Source organism: Cyclopterus lumpus, chromosome 5, assembly GCF_009769545.1.
Source record: "Cyclopterus lumpus isolate fCycLum1 chromosome 5, fCycLum1.pri, whole genome shotgun sequence".
Taxonomy (NCBI): domain Eukaryota; kingdom Metazoa; phylum Chordata; class Actinopteri; order Perciformes; family Cyclopteridae; genus Cyclopterus; species Cyclopterus lumpus.
In genome coordinates, this window is record NC_046970.1 from 16,350,194 (window position 1) to 16,369,778 (window position 19,585).

At 41.2% G+C, this 19,585-nt stretch overlaps 2 protein-coding genes across 2 annotated transcripts in view; both read left to right on the forward strand.

The window, feature by feature from the left end:
• Positions 1-15,387, forward strand: part of sema3fa (sema domain, immunoglobulin domain (Ig), short basic domain, secreted, (semaphorin) 3Fa) — a 49,991-nt gene extending 34,604 nt beyond the window's left edge. The window contains exons 8-19 of the mRNA XM_034533683.1: positions 907-1,026; positions 2,563-2,702; positions 4,030-4,144; positions 9,439-9,508; positions 10,289-10,433; positions 10,598-10,820; positions 11,059-11,147; positions 11,291-11,332; positions 12,205-12,362; positions 12,514-12,581; positions 12,766-12,899; positions 13,013-15,387. Of these exons, the coding sequence (XP_034389574.1) occupies positions 907-1,026; positions 2,563-2,702; positions 4,030-4,144; positions 9,439-9,508; positions 10,289-10,433; positions 10,598-10,820; positions 11,059-11,147; positions 11,291-11,332; positions 12,205-12,362; positions 12,514-12,581; positions 12,766-12,899; positions 13,013-13,441 (1,733 nt within the window). The 3' untranslated portion in view covers positions 13,442-15,387. The remainder of the gene's footprint in view (positions 1-906; positions 1,027-2,562; positions 2,703-4,029; positions 4,145-9,438; positions 9,509-10,288; positions 10,434-10,597; positions 10,821-11,058; positions 11,148-11,290; positions 11,333-12,204; positions 12,363-12,513; positions 12,582-12,765; positions 12,900-13,012) is intronic.
• Positions 15,388-16,782: 1,395 nt separating this feature from the next.
• On the forward strand, positions 16,783-19,404 carry gnat1 (guanine nucleotide binding protein (G protein), alpha transducing activity polypeptide 1). Its single transcript, XM_034532369.1, has 8 exons — positions 16,783-16,888; positions 17,875-17,917; positions 17,993-18,134; positions 18,246-18,403; positions 18,478-18,606; positions 18,714-18,843; positions 18,962-19,115; positions 19,214-19,404. The coding sequence occupies exons 1-8, from the start codon at positions 16,783-16,785 to the stop codon at positions 19,402-19,404; spliced, it is 1,053 nt and encodes a 350-aa protein (XP_034388260.1).
• The last annotated feature ends 181 nt before the right edge of the window (positions 19,405-19,585 follow it).

A 19,585-nucleotide genomic window follows, 5' to 3' on the forward strand; every position in this document is an offset into this window, starting at 1 on the left:
AAGTAGTATTTTTCTTAACACAATGAGATTTTTGATTTGTTTTTATTTGTTTTTTTGGCCGACTTACTGTAAAAAATACAGTCACTTCACAATTATATGAGAGACAAATCCTCACATCTAGAAAGGTGCACTTATGGTTTCATCAATGTGTTCAGTCAGGCTGATGTGTGTGCCTTCATGTGGATGGGTGGTCTTTTGTTGTCAGCAGCTTACAGGTGGTCAGACATGGCAGTTTATCTGTGACCTCCTGCCCTGCTTGCGGTTGTGCGAGAGTGAAGGATAAAAAGAGAGACCTCGCTATGTCGGCTTAATTCCAGCTGACCTGAACAAAACTGTAACACCAAGAAAATGAGCTACAGGCTGTCCCGCACAGCTGGCAGGGCAGAAACATACCACACAAGAACAACAGAGGAAGCTGGAGTTCCCGGGGTTTAGGCATTTTTACACGTCCTACTTTTCTTACCACCTATGACCTCAAGTCTGATGTCAAACTTGATACAATTGTGTAAATCCAGCTTGTTCTTTGGAATTTCACTGATTGGCCTAATTAATGTAATTGCAATATAATTGAGAGGTCAAAATGTTCAACCCAGACGTGACATTTCTGACACGAGTGGACTGGGTTTGATGAGATTTGTAGTCTGGTACATCTTGGCACTGTACTGTTGTTTATAAAGAAATTATAATTATCATGCAGAGTAAAAACATCTTAACTCTGAATGGCCACAGCTGCTGTTCGTGCCACCAGTCTGATTTTCCTGAAACCTGGAGGGGTTGATACAACTATTTAATTAAGTTTCATACGAGACGTGGCAGGCAACATGTTCGTGTCTGAAACCTGAACATCTTTCATCTGTTGTGGCTTCACCTCTGCAACAACCTTCCGTCTTCCTTTGTGACTGACAGATGGAGAGCTGTATTCAGGAGTCTACATTGATTTCATGGGAACAGACTCCGCTATCTTCCGTACACTGGGGAAGCAGACCGCCATGAGGACTGATCAGTACAACTCCAGATGGTTAAATGGTAATGTCTCAACTCACGGCCTGTTCCGCAGCCGGCATCATTTCTTTCACTCATCTCTTTCCAGACTGTTTCTAATTTATTCCTCGGCTCTTCACTGCTGTAATGATTCTCGCATCTTCCTGTATGTAGCTTCAACACTGCCCTACATATACTGTCCTGTTCCTAGATCTAGGTGGTCTAGGAATGAGATTGGTGATCTTTCCAGCACATGATCATTTGACTGGAAGCATAAATTGTTGACTGCATGCCTGCAGAGCTTGACCACAAGGTCAGTAGTGTAGTAGTAGGGGCAAATTACTGAACGTCAATAATAGCTCAGAGTAGCCTCCGCTCTCTAATGAACCGTGATTGTGACCGCGTTATAAATGCTGTTCGGGAGCTTTCGGTTGATGTTGCCAAATCAATCGCGGCCTCCCCCGGCGTCCCTGGCGTTCAGATTTTCCTCTGACCCTGTTGCCCTGACAACAGTCCCCTGATAATGGTACACTGAATCGGGACACCTGAGTCCTGCTAATCAGCCATGTGGAATCCCTCGGATAGTTCCCCCTCCCCCAAAGCACGGCTCCTGGTTATCCCCCTCCTCCTGGTTTTGGTTTGTCCTCATTTGGGACCCGGGTCAGTCACAGTGAGGGGGGGCACCCAGTGGTGACCCACTAAATCAGCCAGTGGGAGCGTACCGTGATGCCATATTAAGCATTGTCACTAGGAAGAAATAAAAGGCTGGGTTCAGGACAGTTAAAGTGCTATTCTTGGCTCCAGGCTACTATTATTTAGGTTACAGCAGTAATGATTCTCAATAGGCCTCTGCCTAATCCAGTTTCTCTGTGACATATTTACTGTTGTCAAGTTAGTGAGTGTTTGTCCCCAATAGGCTAAAATAAGCTATGAAACAGGACTTAAAACCTCACTTGTTTTCATGAATATGACTTAAAGCTCCTGATCATTTCTTAACGATCTACTTACTGCTTTCAAAGACTCTCAAAAGATAGGTCCACATTTGTTTGTCTTTCTTAAAAGAATAGTCATTGAAACTGTTTTTTGCTGGCTATAATAAGTTATCCTGTTAAGGCTGTCCACCAATTTAAGTGGTGTCAAAATCCAGCGACCTATTTCGGTTTAAACATGCATATCAAAGTTTCAAACAATATGAGGCTTCAGCATTCCGAGTTACTGTTAACTGACAATACTTAACACTAACTTAACAATACAAAACGTAAAAAAAATCTGACTTGGAGGATATTAATTGTACTCTTCTCAGTCAGACAGCTGATCATTTTCACTGGAAGCATGTAAATGGATATTGGACTTGTGTACATGTTTAAGACAGACTTCAAAATGTGAATATATGCTTCTTTTTTTTAAAGGATATATACAATAAAACAAATGGCGCAAGTTGATATGCACAACTTTGATTTCTTTAGTTGGTTGTTATTACATTCCCCCCTCAGCCTCAGCTGGGGATCATCACACAATAGCTGGTCTGGGTTTTATTTCCTTGTTTTTCCATTATTTCCATTTCTTCTCTCTTTTCTACAGATCCCACGTTTGTCCATGCACACCTCATCCCAGACAGCGCTGAGAAGAATGATGACAAGCTCTACTTCTTCTTCCGGGAGAAAGCCTCTGAAATGGGCCAGAGTCCCATGACCCAGTCCAGGATAGGGCGGATCTGCCTGGTGAGTTATCGCACCAGTCAGCAAACCTCATGTCGATCGTCACGACTGAAAGGTTTATATCTCCGTAGTCTGATGCCTGTTTCAAAGTATCTTAGAGGCCCATAAAGAAAGTTCCCCACGATCATCAGTAATTGCTGAGCACGAAACGGTAATGCAAACAAAATACCAATTACACAATCTTTGCTTTTTGCCTCAACAGCTAAGTTTGGAAAGTGTTGTTATTTTCTTTTCCTCTGCACAAAATGTTTGAGTGGCAGAGTTTACTTTCGTCCACATCTGTATACACTCGTATACGTCCACAGAAAGCCAAAGCTGTGTTCACTCAGCGTTGTTTTTTTTAACCGAGGATGTACAGATGAGGACGCTGTGTCCAAAACTTAGAAAGTATTGGGCAAAAATTAATTTTTTACCGGATTATGGTGCGAGATGAAAGATCAGGAAATTCTTTTTTTAATTACAATTTGTCCTCTGGGGTCTATGAATATCTGTACCAAAGTACAAAACTGTCAAGCTCATGATGGCACTAGAGGAAACGTCAGTGGATCACCATAGTCATTATACGACTGAGACTATATAACCGTTAATATCTGTACAACATTTGGGGCCAATCAGTAAAGGAGATGTTGATGTATTTCACTGGCCTGAGTGAAAAGCCTGACCTGCTGGTGGCAATTTCATGCCCATCCACCTGACAGCTGTCAAGGTATTTAACTACAGACCACATATGTCAACCTGCTGGTGGTGCTAGAAGACAACTCAGAGGGATCACCAAAATGAGGTGGTTTATCCTCTGGCCACCATGTGTGTGTGTGTGTGTGTGCATACAAAATGTCACGGTAATCCATCCCGTAGTTGTTCAACAAGTTCAGTCTGGACCAATGTGGTGCACCAACTGACCGACATTGCCACCCTAACAAAATGAATAAACATTTCTATCTGTCTCTGGAATATATTACAACATGTAACCCTTTTACCACAAGAAACTTTGAGAACAGGAATTTTCCCCATGTTATGTTACAGTAGATAAAAAAAGACATCAAATGTATTTCTTCCAGCTTTGCAAATTCTTTGGACTCCATAAAATGTGTTGAGTCCAAGCCCATGAATCATTTCCCAAGTCTCTGAATCTCAACCTCCAGTAGAAGTTGGCTGACTCCTGTGCAGATGGGCCAAGCTGAAAGACAGAGCAGATCTTTATTCATACACGCCCAATAACAACAGACCCAGTGCAATCGGTGTGGAAGGTCGCTTCAAACAGCTGTTAGTCAGACGTTGGGCAGTCTCTTTCCATGGAGGCGGCTGGATGACTACTGTCTTTTCCCTACAGAATGATGACGGTGGACACTGCTGTCTGGTCAACAAGTGGAGCACGTTTCTGAAAGCTCGACTCATTTGCTCAGTGCCTGGAGCTGACGGCAGCGAGACACACTTTGATGAACTAAGTGAGTTATTATTCCCCTGTTTAAGTGTCTCCCTCCATCACTGACCCTTTCAGAGGATCTATGGTGCTTTCTTTTATCTCTATCTCTATAAACCCCTCCCCTTTCCAGGTGTGTCCTGTGTCCATCCCCTGTTGATCATTTAGTCAGTGTTTGTGATCTAATTATTAACTTAAAAAACAAATATTTAAAAATTACAGATCATATTCCACAACTCGGGGACCATAAAATGCATCTGCTTAGAGTTGGTGTGAAGCGCGTAATGAATATGTGGCAGATGGAAAGTGGGAATTCTTACGTGAATGTGTAACTACAATCCAAAATGAGGGTCTCCAGATGGACCTCATTGGCAGACTTGGTATCAACAACTTTCTCATTTACAGAGGTCCCTTCACATTTTCTCCTCCCTTTTGCTTTGCATATTTTCACCGTGATGTTACAGTTTTAAGGCCGTGTGTGTGTGTGTGTGTGTGTGTGTGTGTGTGTGTGTGTGTGTGTGTGTGTGTGTGTGTGTGTGTGTGTGTGTGTGTGTGTGTGTGTGTGTGTGTGTGTGTGTGTGTGTGTGTGTGTGTGTGTGTGTGTGTGTGTGTGTGTGTGTGTGTGTGTGTGTGTGTGTGTGTGTGTGTGTGTGTGTGTGTGTGTGTGTGTGTGTGTGTGTGTGTGTGTGTGTGTGTGTGTGTGTGTGTGTGTGTTAGAAGGACTCACACTCGGCAAACCAGCATTTCCATTCGCATGTGTCTGCTTATGTACAGCAATGCTGGGAAAAATCTCATGGAAGCTGCAGCTTTAGATTAACGTATCACCGACTCATACATGTTAAGCTTGACATGTGTATTCCTTTGAACATCAACATGGCTCCAGTAGGTAACATCCTGAAAGGTAACATCCTTACTGTGATCGCTCTGTGCTCCAGCATCATCCACATGTTTTGTAGAGAATTTAAAGAAATTGAAAATACAAAGCGATTGAAAACCAAATGTACACACGTGCGTACAGAGTAATCAAAGTAGAAAGCAGCTGGCATCAGTCCCCCCCCCCCCCCCCCCCCCCCCCCCCACCCCCTGGATCATCCCGGCCTGTTCATCATTTACATGACTGACGGGATTAACGAGGGATTTGTAGTATCCTTGAATGACTGGTGGTATGAGCAGCAAATCTTTTACTACTTTCCACTGGTTTTATTTTTTTGTAGAAAATGTGCTCACTACACAAAATTCAATGATGGAAAACTTGATTTATTGTGATTTCAACTGCGAGCTTGAACCTCACTTTTCCCGACGAGATGGATTCAAGTTGTTCGTCTGTGGGGCGACTGTGGGTCAGTGGTTAGCATGCCCGTCTTTCAATCAGGGGGTTGGCAGTTCAATCCCCGCCTTAGTCGATGTGTCCTTGAGCAAGACACTTAACCCTGCATTGCTCACATTAGCTGTGTCTACGGTGTATGACTGTATCATGTAAAGTGTCTGAGTATCTAGAAAAGCGCTATATAAATTAAATGTATTATTATTATTATTATTATTATTATTAAACTCGAAAGGATAATGCTCAATCAAGTTGATCTGCAAGTCTTCTGTAAGGCAGCTTTTTAGAAGATGGCAAAAAAATAAAGTACTGTTGGTGCCACTGAATAAAGCTTATATATTAAATATATTTTAGAGTAACTGACTATAATGTCATGCACCTTTCTAAGAATTTTTTCATTAAACATTTTTGTTCAAAATAGAATAACGTTTAGTCATGTAGTATAATGTTGTGGCACTAAATGCTTGTTATGGGACAAATACTAACCACTGCTACAATGTGGTGATTGTCTAGTTCACCTTACTTAAATACAAGTTTAAAAAAAAGGCTAAACAGAGGTTACACCACCCAGAATATTCTTGAATTAGTGTACAAGAATCTTTTAACATGGCCGTGTGGTATGACCATTAAAATTTAAAGGGAAAACGACCGCAGCAGGCATGTACTGAATACCAAAAAGAAAACTCTCGATATAACAAGTGATCGGTCCAATCCATTAAAAAAATCCAACGCTTATTAAATTATGAAATACATAGTCAATCACACATCTTTTAAATTAAAGGTGCACAATTTAAAATTCATAATGCACTGCTCTCATACCGCGATTACAGCTGACGACCGCGTTGTCGCATAACTGTGCATCCCCCACAGTTTTGAGCTAGATGTAGAGTAGCATCTCTTCTTCCTGCTGTGACGAGTTGCAAATGTGTGTTCTGCATTAAGAGCTCTCGGTGTCAGTGACAGAAAAGAGTTGCTGCACTTCTAGTTGTGTCTCCATAGCACAGCAGGTTTTCGTGGTGAGGTCATTGTGAGCCCTGAGGTGCAGCGTAACATCCCACAGCTCTGTGGTCAGTCTTCCCACAACCACAATGTATTCTGTCTCCAGTCCTGCTGGTCCTGATGGAGCCCAGTAGAGGCATCAGAGTGGTTGAATGAGGACACGAGGGAGAGAGTGGAGTCGATTCAGATGGGGGAGGCTGACGGAAGAGAAAGCATTCAGTGTTGTGCCGAAGACGACGAGGAATATAAACGCAGAGGAGAAGACACGCAGACGCTAGAGAGATGAAAATGTCTGCCAGACAAAAATGAGAATGAATGTGTGGGCGATAAAGTTTTAGTGCCTTTTCTGAGATTTAATTATGAGGGCAAACATTGTTTTTTTATGGAGTTCTGTTGCACTGTAGTCCACAAATGCCAAAATCCTTTTCACAGAAATAGGTCCTTTCTGTTATTTCTTTCAGTTTTCTCTGTAATTATTCTTAGTGGACATTTAACCAACATATATTTTGGCAGCACATCCTTGAAGGTGGGCGTCAAGGAGGTAATGATTTACTATCTGTCGGGATTTGACAGTTCATCTTCCAACCCGTGAATATTCCCTGAGTGTATCATACACTTTCTCTTGTTTCTACTTTAACCCTTTTATCCCCTCTCTCCGTGCTCACGGCAACCAGAGATGTTTCTCTGCTAATGTGATGTTGAGACTGTTTCTGATCTCTCACATCAGAAACTAAAGTTGCAATGACGCAACTTGTTCTAGTTCTCTGCTGATTTATTTCTTTTCTCCTTCAATGTGCTCGTTCTGCAGCCAAGAGGTCTGAAAAACTGGCGTTGGATGGGTTATGAATTTCTTCTTTGTCTGCCAAAAGTTAATTTTTGCTTTTAAGTGTGCAGCCATTACCTGCCTTATCATGCCTTGGCATGTAAGGAGGTCTTTTTTTAATTATTATTTCAAACTCGTGATCAAAAGAGTTAGATTTTACGACTTTGCAGAGTCAGAAATGTTGTTTTTACACAAGCCATGGGAATTTAAGCTTGTTTATTTGGTGCACACTAGATAAAGCAAAGGCCATGAGAATCAAATCATGTGTTGGCACATTCCACCCTCAATTCTACATGCATAATTGTGGATTAACATTTAGTTTATTTACTTAATGCTTCTTAAGTTGATTCAGGTGATATTTGAGAGACACGTCTGAGTGGCCGGCTCTACATTCTGACTGATGTCTTGCTTCTAGCTTCATGGATAACCATGAAAAAGATCTCATGGTATAAAAGAGGATGGGGTTGTAGGTCTCTTTATTGTAATTGGTGTTTTCTAATACTTTTGACTATAGGTTATTGTTGTCCTTGTCTTTTCAAGGCATTTTAAACCTTTCCACTAGTTTCCCATGGATGCAGAGCATTACGTGAACTTGTGGGTTCAACTGCGGATGAAGTGTTATTCTACTCAACTTGTCTACTTTAAATGTATTCCAGTTTTCTTCCATATTGTTTTTCCTTGCACTTTTCTCTCGTTAAGCGATCAAGAGGATACGCAGGGTTCACAACAGCCTCACCCCGTAGTCAGTGGATGCATATGGCTCCTATTAAAGTCATGTTTCACAGAGATCTCTATTTCACTTATATTCCCTGCTGAGAGTCAAGAACTGAAGTTTAAGCATCAGAAGAGTTTGGATTCAAGATCTCATTGAGGCTCTGCTAACCGCAAATCATGACGTCTCCCTTATATGTTACAATTAGTATGGGTTGGAACCAGGTGGCATCTGGGAACTAATAACGCCTTGGATGATTGGATACAAGACACAGACCCTAATATTTACATAATACACCATTTTTTCTTTGCGTTTTCTGCTTATTTAAACTTCTACTTCGCTACATTTCAGAGGAATATATTGTGTTTATGACTCCACTATATTTATTTTTACAGCTGTAGTTACTAGTTTCTTTTGATTTTAGAGACAAAAACATATGAAAAGCTTGTTTAATACAATGCATAGTTGCTCAATTAAACCAGTTGCTCTCAGGCTGTTTGCATTATGTTTCAGGCTTGGATGAGAGAGTGATTTCCCCTTTTTTAAATGTCAGTTTTTTTTAAATAATTGTTTGAGGCCCAGAAGAGGTCAAATAATCCAATATTTCACAAAAACAGCAACGATTAGAGAGTAGTTCCAAAATATGTTTTTGAATTGGTTTTTATTTAAATTTTTTTCTCTACCTGTTTTCATCTCACAACCCTTCATATTTATCTTATAGCCTTTTGGTGGGAAACTAAACCACCCAACAGTAAAGTAAATAAATGTAGCTACAAATAACTACCAACAACTGCACTGATTCATCAGTATCCACGATCTAACACTGCCAGGTATAGTAATGTATGCATCACAGGTACAAAGTAGTTATACTTTGTATACTTAAGCAATAATAATAATAATTCTGTTCTTTTATTTAAAGTTACAATGTTGAAGATATCCGTTGTATTCTCTTTGGCAGCACCTATGGCGATGAGCGTTAATTGCAAATGTGTTTTTAGATTTAAGAGATCCAAACAGTGTCTGTCGCCCGTGTGACGTCAGTAGTTTGTGAAGTTTTCATCTGTTGACGGTTTACTCGCAAAGCTATCAGAGACGGGAAGAAAACAGTACAGCGTGTCGCACATGAGTGTGTTGCTCTTGATCTCTCTAGCGACCACCCGCTGCTGGGTGATGGAAAACACATCACAAGCACCGCTCGTCACTACAGACACCCAGTTCGTAATACTGCAACTGCGAGGGCTTTCCCCCGTGGGCCGGAGGCTCTGTCACCATCGTGTTGCCTCATTCGTTCATTAAAATGAGAATCTTAAAGATTATTTAAGTAAGACTTTGAATGCACAGTGTTTACTTTTCTGATTGCTGTCAATGTACTTTCACTTCAGGATCTAAGTACTTCCACCACTGCTTTTCATGGTTTATGACTGGGTCTAATTACTATAAATGATGTCTTTTATCTTTTAGGGGATGTGTATATCCAGCCAACTCAAGACAATAAAAATCCTGTCATCTATGGCGTCTTCTCAGTTTCAGGGTGAGTGACTGACGGCTCTCTCAAACTTTCATGCAGTTTGGAGGAAAAGTGTATTTTGGTTTCCTCCTGCGGCTTTTGTTCATTTTCAGTCAGCCTGAAGGTGTCTGCGCTCCCTCTGATATTGAAATGCCGCGTTGCGTATGGCCTGTCAGATTCAGGGTACAAAGGCTGTGAATCTGGAGCCCAGAGGGAGTCGCGCTCGTCTGAGCGACTGAGTGAGCCTAAAGTTCCTCATAGGTCAGGCTTGATAGCAAGTTGTCATTCAACACACCGCATTAAAATTCAAGGAAATCAACCAGACATAAATTGAGATTCTGTCTGCGCTCAAGCAGGGAGAGGTGCACACCGAGTCATAATAAACATGTCTTGATTAATGTATTTGAGAAACAAATACTGTTATTGTCCCATCCTCCCCTTAGGCACCAGCCACGTTTAAACCCAGCTGATAAAAACACATGCAACGCTAATGATAGATCCCTGTGACAGGAGTTACAAACATGGTACACCCACCACACAGCAGCAAGAGCCTGAGCTCTGGCGATTCACTGCAGCATGTGGGTGTTTGTATGTCAGTGTGTCAGACAGCTTGACTCTGGTTGAGTGTTTGTGCGTCATCATGTTTCTTTTCGTTTGTGTAAGAGGCCAGAGTATGTGGGAAGGAAGTAGATTCTACCAGCCGCAGAGAGCACCCGTAGTAATTATCTCAGAGAGTAAGTTTATCTGTATCCCGCTAGCCACTTTCTCAGTGTGTTAACCCTTTTTTCTCCTACCCTCCTCCAGAGCTGTGTTCAAAGGCTCGGCAGTGTGCGTCTACTCAATGGCTGACATCCGTATGGTCTTCAACGGGCCTTTTGCCCACAAGGAGGGGCCCAACTACCAGTGGGTGGCGTACACTGGGAAGATCCCTTACCCACGACCGGGCACTGTGAGTAATAAACAGTAAACAATCATGAATACACATGCCTCCTCCCACACCACACACAATTGTGTGTCATCCTTTTATAAGAACAGGTTTTCACTGCAATATTGTAAATTGCTGGGCTCTTAGTTCTCTATATATTTATTTGTATTAAATGTGTTCATCAACAGTGTCCTGGAGGCACTTTCACCCCCAACATGAAATCCACAAAGGATTACCCAGATGAGGTGATCAACTTCATGAGAAACCACCCCACCATGCACAATGCCATATACCCTGTGCACAAGCGCCCCCTGGTGGTCAGAACCAACGTGGACTATGAGTTTACCACAATTGCAGTGGACCAAGTGACAGCTGCTGACGGGAACTACGAGGTGCTCTTCCTGGGCACAGGTCGGTGCTCAAAGCCCTTATTTGACATTATGTGTTGATTGTCCTGTGATCTAACAGTCAGTTTTCAGTTCTCTGTCTGTCACATGCAGCACAATCCTGCTTTGCCTTTTAAGCAGAGATGGGTTCAATTTAGGGAGTTCTAAAACCAGTTTTCTGGTCGCCAGACATCTGAATAGATGGATGGAATGAGTGCAACCAAAGTTAAGGTCAACAGTTGAACTCCTATCATGTTTTACAGATCGGGGGACAGTCCAGAAAGTGATTGTCCTGCCTAGAGACGACTTGCAGACAGAGGAGTTGGTCTTAGAGGAAGTGGAGGTCTTCAAGGTCAGTCTTCTGAACTTATTCTATTTACTACTTGTCTCTCCGTCCTCAGTATCTGTCCTCTGCCAGTTTGTGGTCTGAGATATAAAAATAGGACAAAGTATTTCTTGTTTGCTCATTTAAAGCTGTTAACTGTGTCACTGCAGGTTCCCACGGCAATTACCACCATGAAGATTTCCTCAAAACGGGTATGTTGCTTTGATGTGGCTTTTAAACGTGGATTGTTAAAGAAATAAGTAAATTGTTGCACAGCAATCAGACATCTGAGAAAAATAACTCTTATATATCATTAATTCAATGAGAGAATTATATAATGTTGGTGAACATTGTCATAATTTACAACAAAATGTGGGAACGCTTTACTTTTTGTTCTCATAGTTTCAGTGAATTCATAGGTAGGTTATTGGAAAGATGTGTCATTTAGTGCTTATTATATGGAAAATGGACATGGTGTTAAAATTGTAGATTAACAGGTTACCATTTTAGTTCTGCTTTATGGCATTGAGCCGGCCACTCAGACGTATCTCTCAAATATCACCTGAATCAACTTAAGAAGCATTAAGTACATAAACAAAATGTTAAGCCACAATTATGCATGTAGAATTAAGGGTGGAATGTGCCAACACATGATTTGATTCTCATGGCCTTTGCTTTATCTAGTGTGCACCAAATAAACAAGCTTAAATTCACATGGCTTGTGTAAAAACAAGTTGTAAAATCTAACTCTTTTGATCATGAGTTTGAAATAATAATTAAAAAAAGACCTCCTTACATACCCTGGTATGATAAGGCAGGTAATGTGCATACATGTGGAATTTATCTTAAAGTACAAATACTGTACATGTAGCCTGGTAATGTTTCCAATAATGCACTAAATTAATAATTGAGGTTCAAGGAAATTCCTTGGGAAAACAACTACTGCTTATAAATTCAACAAAACTTCTATTACATAGTTCCTTCATTTTTAATCTTTCTAGTAAATCATTAGGAAATTGTAGAACTGTATAGTAAAGTAGTATCCTAACAGTTTATATCTTTTTTTTCTTCTTTTTTTTAATAGCAACAACTGTACGTGGGATCGGTCTTGGGGGTGACCCACCTCGCTCTCCACCGCTGTGACGTGTACGGTGAGGTCTGCGCTGACTGTTGTCTGGCCAGAGACCCGTACTGCGCCTGGGACGGCAAATCCTGCTCCAGATACTCTTCCTCACAGAAGAGGTGATAATTAAGATAGTAAACACTGGCATGCATTGGTTACCCTACTTGTTTGTCTATTTAGAACAATTTACTTTACTTACCTTAGCACGTAATGTTCAAAATATGTTGACGTTATGCTTTTTATTTTGTATTGTTGATCTGACCCCTCTAGACGGAGCCGTCGGCAGGATGTAAAGTACGGCAACCCGATCCGCCAATGCAGAGGTTATAACTCTAACAGTGAGTATCAGGACAACTGTGTGTTAAGCCCAGACACTACACACACACACACACACAATGAAAATATAAATGTTAAATGATTATTTTCCCTCTGGCTGGTTATTTTGGTCATTTTTTTACCATCCATCCATCTATTTCATATATTTTCTCATACATCAAACACATTCTCCATATTGTTTTATAGCCAATAAGAATACTCTGGAGAGTGTTCAGTATGGGGTGGAGGGCAGTACGACGTTCCTGGAGTGCCAGCCCAGGACTCCTCATGTGTCCCTCAAGTGGCACCTGCAGAAGGAAAACAGTGACAGGAGAAAAGAGGTGAGCAAAGCTTAAACTGTAAAGCAGTTATTTCATATGAATGAATGCTGTTCAAATTTCAATTTTCACATTCAAATAAATTACAGTTTTTGAATAACTGCCCTTCTTTACAGATTCGCTCCGACGGCCGCATCCTGAAAACAGAACCAGGTCTTCTGATCCGCTCACTGCAGTCCTCTGACAGCGGCATCTACCAGTGCACATCCACAGAGAAAAACTTCAAACACACGCTCGTCAAACTGCAGCTCGTGGTCCTTTCCAGTCGCACGGTCAACAGCGTGTTGGTGGAAACGGGCAGTCCGGCCCTCCCTCCACTGCAGTCCAGTGCCTGGACTCCGAGCGCCGGTCAGTATAAAGACCTGCTGACCATCCTAAGCCAGCCGGAGATGGGCCTAATCAACCAGTACTGCCAGGATTACTGGCAGCTTGGAGACGTCAGCCTCGGGGACAACAAAGCCAAAAGCCTAAAGGAGCTGAAAGAACAGAAGAAGCCTCGCAACCGTCGGCATCATGATGAGCTAACAACTCCGACTGAGACATGAGAAGCTGGATATACACCTCATCACACACCCCCCCCAGTCTCCCTTCCCCACACCTCCTCCAAAACACTGCAACCAGGGGAATGACTCCAGTTAGAAAGATGAACTGATTTTAATGGACAAGGCAGATACTGCAACTAAAAGCAACGGCATCAAACAGTTTCTATGTAACTGTCGGGGGAAAAACACACAATATTTATTGTAGGTTGTAAAAAGTCATTCTTTGTACCTACCTAGAAAACATGTTTTTTTTTTGTGAATAGGTATATTTGTGCAAATATTGTTGTAATATTGCTAGTGTTATTGTTTATTACAATGTGTTGTTATGTTGAGAATATCTTTGTTTGGTGTTTTTGAGAAACGGCAACAATAACCGGGGACTTTGGGAAAAATCACAGATGGACGTGGACCGATGAACATGTATTCAGAAAACTGTTAGAGGCGACCATGTTGGATCACTTGACTGCTGGCAGTATTCAGTGTCTAAGCTGGAAGTCGAATCGCTGGTTCAGAGAAATTCTCGAACTTCCCTAAACTTCCTCACCAGAACATTCTCCTGTATATCTGACAGTTTTGTTTCACTGCGAGATATGAATGATCCCCGCATTTCTTGGGTCATGGAAGCATAAAAGAAATGCCAACAGACTGCAGCTGTGACAACATATCGGGGTCAAAAAGTGGCATGTTAATGAAAGGCCCTCTGTGGCAGGTAAGACTAATGTCTGTCGCCCGGCCTCAAGTAATGATGTGACATCACCCATCCAAACTCTTCCAAAATCAGTTGCTGCCAAGTGTTTTGTTTATGTGAATAACACATCTCAATGTTGTATCCTTAACAAACGTGATCTCTGTAATAAAGCTGTGTTTTGGGGGGGAAAAGGGTCCTTTAACGGCACAAAAGCTGAAAATATAACATTGCCTTCTCTTGTCTCCTTTTGAGATAAGAAATTCCAGCAGGCAGCTATATGTGAGTGTGTGACAGTTTGTGATTTAAAAAGAAAAAAAAAAAGAAAAACGTAAGACACAAAGCACCTTCTGTTGCCAAATTGGTAATCTTGATAAAACGGTAGATTCTTCACATGTATCTGTGGCATATGCAGTATATTCATATAAAGCAGAGCATGTAGTTTGTATGCTCAAAGGGTTGTTTTGGCTCTCAATGAATCTAAAGGTTGCATTCCTGCCAGTTTCATGCTAAATATTGGTTTCTCTAAGTGAATATGTATCATTAATCATGTAAACAATCTACGCTTCTATTAACTTAAAGCCACAAATGGTTCTGCATCAGCTGGTTAACACCAGTCAGCTACTTTCTTCAATCCAATGCAGTGCTATACTGCTATCACATGTGCCACAGACTTCATATAAAAGTTCCATACAGTAAAACAAAAGTCACAACAACCACTGACACGTTGGTCACCACCAAGCCTGAAGAGAAACATGTACCAAAATCTTCAGAAGGTGGCTCTTCATTGTGCATGGCATGTACAGTGTAATGTATATGGTATTTATCTAAAATGCTACGTTACTGTGGATGTCAGTGAATGTCTTTCTCGTTGTGGGAATATGGAAATACTATCAGTGCAAGAAAGATGCTGAAAGTACAGAAAGGTCAGATTGTGCTTTTAGATTTAAATCTCTCGCTCGCTCTCTGTGTATGTCTCTTGTTTTCCTCCTCTTCTTTTTTTCTCTCTTCTCAGATTTGCATATATTTCCAAGATGTGCATCTATTTTATTTTATCGGTTTGGCAAACTTTGCTCTGGGTCATTGAGGTAAAGTAGTGTATGATATAATGCACAGTTGATGTTATTGTAATGATAAAAAAAAAAAATACCATCTTCCTCATCAATGTTGCTGACTAATAAATTAAAGCTCTATATTTTATAATAAGAGAGGTTCTGTTCTGTTTGCTAGTAGTCTGACGGGTTTGTTATGTGATATGTAACACGCTGACTTCAGTTCTGTGTGTGTTAGTGATCCAGTGTTGGAGGAAGCAAACCAACTACTAAAGTAGAAGTAGCAGTACCACACTAAATATGCCATTACAAGTAAATGTCTTGCATCGTTACTTTATTTAAATAAAAAAATATAATTATGAGCTAAATGTACTTGATTATCAATGGTAAAAGTACACAATAAAGAAAAATGGCCCATTTGAGTGATCTATACATTATCACAAATAAGATAATTATTTATATAATACTATAACCTTCGCTGATCAAGATCAAGTTGTTTTTAAAACGTATATGCATTGTTCTATAACATGTTATGATGTTTTATAAGATCATCTGTTTTCTATTTGTAAAGTAACAACAGCTGTCAACATTGCACAATATTAATCTGAGGAAATATAATGGATAATAAGTGGAAATATTCAAGTAAAGTATTTGAGTAAATGTACTTAGTTGCATTCCACTTCTGCTGATCTGCAACAGTGTTTTCATTCGCAGTTATGAGTTGTGAAGCCTAATGAAAAGAGGGTGGTAAATTTAAAATGATATATTCTCAGAGCGTTTACAACAGACAAACGATAAAAAACGAAAGTTGTGCAACGCTAACATGCAGTTACTTTACCGCATACATACATAATATAAAGTGAGTAGATTAGGATCCCTAACCAGCTTCAGATTGAGGTTAATGAGATCTGTCAAGTGAAACTGCAAAGCTCTTTAAGCACTTCAGAGCTCACCCTTCAGTCTGCACTATATTATGAGAAATGTCAGTTTGTCTTCATTTTGGCACTGGGAGGCGAGCGCCTGGTTATTTATTTAATTTACACCATTTGCTGTGAATTTTTGCTGAGTGTATTCTTTTGTTGTAATCACTTTATTTGACTTCTTTGCAAACACGATACATTCAAGACCACACTTACTCCCACTGGTTTGTTTTTATTTTGTTGCTGATGTTAGATGAATCTAGTTTGGGGAGCTGGGTCCCCAGCTATCGACATAGACAGTTATTTAGCTTCACATGCTTCTCTTTTAAAGGCACTTAAGAACAGCATAGAGAGATAAGCACTTGAGCCGATGTTCATCTTCCGCTGAGCGCAGCAAAGTCCCCCTAAAGGTTAGATCACTCCTGCACTGATGTATGTCCGCTTCTCCTCACACCTTTGGCTCTGCCCTAAAACACCCTGTCCTTGTGTTCCATTGGCCCTCCTCAGTCAGGTGGGCAGAGGATGCCCAAAATCCTCTCCTAAGACAATACTCAAACATTCTCCAGTGTTTGCTGCGGCGCAGTTGACAGCACCGGTCAGACTAGGAGGCGATCAGCTAGGACCTACTTCCTTTTGTCCTGATACTTGGCTTTTGAGCAGAGGGGCCCAAGCCGGGAAGAAAGTAGGATGGGGGCTGGAGCGAGCGCCGAGGAGAAACACTCCAGAGAGCTGGAGAAGAAACTGAAAGACGATGCCGACATGGATGCGAGAACTGTCAAGCTGCTGCTGCTAGGTAAAGACGGTCAAGTTGGATACCATATCAGGAAACTTGGGTAACCCCCATGGGGACACATATTTAAGGGCCTCATAAGGCCCCATGGTGAGGCTATACTTTACCTTAAATCCAGTCTATGGGACATGGTTGTAGCTGGTGCATTACTTTGTCTCTTGTAAGATCTTGGTTTAATCTTCTCACACTTTATTTCTAAACTATCAACACAGGCAGATCTTGTGCGACGCAACTTTGTTATGGATAGACCATATGAATCTGACCGACCTTTAAAATGTACTTCATTGCATAGTTTCAAAAGCCTGTTTGTTTATATTAATGATGATGAACATAAACAGGATGTTTGAGTAAAGTAAAGACTTAATAACCTGTGACATTGAATTAGACACTTTAATAATCACTCAACTCAATCCCTTGTTAATCCTGAAGCAACGGGTCCTGCAACACAAAGGGCTTAACCCTGAAGGACACGGATACTCTACAGCCCAACACAAACAGGGCCTGTGGCTGTAGCATTCAAATACAATAACCTGAATAAATCACAGGCACTATCGAATTAGGCGATCAAGGGGAAAAATTAGTATGTTTTTTTAATTAGGTTAGCTTTTTCTTTTGTATTGAAGGAGTAACAATTTAGTTTACACCCAAATATCTTAATATTGTATAAAGCAATGTTTAATTATACTATACTGGTACAGTCAGCTCTATACTGCTCTGAATATCTGTCCGGTTACAGATATTGTTTCACACTCAGCTTAATCATCTCATGACAATGTAGGTCAGGGCCAGGAAAAGTTCCACCTGACATCAGCTTTGAACAAGATTAGACCTGAAGTAAGAAGTATTTAGACCTGTTGTGATCCTCTATGACATCACCTGCAGTTAATATCATTGTGTGTTGGCCATTTTGAAATAAAGTTTGGAATAAAAGCATAGATGTATTATTAATTCCAAATAATGTAATTTAATGTTTTTCTACTTTCATATAGGTGCTGGAGAATCAGGCAAAAGCACTATCGTCAAACAAATGAAGTAAGATATTTGACTTTTGCACCAAAGCAGTGTAAACGGTAAATCACATACTAAGGCTGTATTTCTCCCCATCAGAATTATCCACAAAGATGGTTACTCACTTGAAGAATGCTTGGAGTTCATTGTCATCATCTACAGCAACACCTTGCAGTCCATGATGGCCATTGTGAAGGCCATGAGCACATTCAATATGAGCTTTGGCCACGCTGATCAGCAGGTAACAGCTGAGAGAGACTTCAAAGTGTTCAGTGTAAATATATTTCCGGTTGGTGGCAGACTACTAAATGTTAACTGTATGTGTCCCGGTCATCTTGTACCTGCCCTGCAGGACGATGCCAGGAAACTCATGCATCTCGCAGACACCATTGAGGAAGGCAGCATGCCTAAAGAGTTGTCGGACATCATTATCCGTCTGTGGAAGGACTCTGGCATACAGTTGTGCTTTGACAGGGCCTCAGAGTACCAACTCAACGACTCCGCCGGATAGTAAGAAATCACACAAACTGAGATTCAGAATGACCCCTTTTTTTTGTTATTGAATGACTTTCCTTCCCCCTCAGCTACCTGAATGATTTGGAGCGACTGGTCCAACCAGGTTATGTGCCTACTGAGCAGGACGTGCTGCGATCAAGAGTGAAGACCACTGGTATCATCGAGACAACGTTTTCACTTAAAGATCTCCATTTCAGGTGAATCAATAACATATCCTCAAGAGGAGGGCACCAATAACTCATCATCTGTGCTCCCACTTGCAAAAAGCTTGCAGGATAACATGTGGGCTTCTGTTTCCGTGCAGAATGTTTGATGTGGGTGGCCAGAGGTCAGAGAGGAAGAAGTGGATCCATTGTTTTGAAGGTGTGACCTGTATCATCTTCATCGCTGCTTTGAGCGCCTACGACATGGTGCTGGTGGAGGATGATGAAGTGGTAGGATAGCAGTATTCTAAACAATCGGTCTCTTTTCTTTTTTTTGGACAATCAATAGATGGTTAATTTGAACGGTTCTTCGTTGGGATTTGGTAAAAACACAAATCCTTTCTTTCAGAATCGAATGCACGAGAGTCTACACTTGTTCAACAGTATCTGCAACCACCGCTACTTCGCCGCCACGTCCATTGTACTCTTCCTCAACAAGAAAGATGTGTTTGTTGAGAAGATCAAGAAGGCTCATCTCAGCATGTGCTTCCCTGAATACGATGGTGAGGTTCATCAAAACCCTCAATTTCAGCACATTTGAGGACTTTAAAAAGAGGCAAACTGTTTAATGCGCCTCTTCATTCTGATTTCTTTCGCAAAGGCCCCAATACTTTTGAGGATGCCGGCGCCTACATCAAAACGCAGTTCTTGGACCTGAACCTGCGTCGAGATATCAAAGAAATCTACTCTCACATGACCTGCGCCACAGACACGGAGAACGTCAAGTTTGTGTTTGACGCCGTAACCGACATCATCATCAAAGAAAACCTGAAAGATTGTGGTCTCTTCTAAGAGCCATGCTGAGAAACCCAACGAAGGTGAGTGAAGTTTGCACCGTTATTGTGATGATCGTCCAGATTCAAACTTTTGGACCCACAAACCTTCTTTCTTTGTATTTTACAGGGTGATGTTTAAGCCCTGTCACATTCCACAAATCCCCTCTCAATTCAAACCGCCGTCCTCAAACCACCGT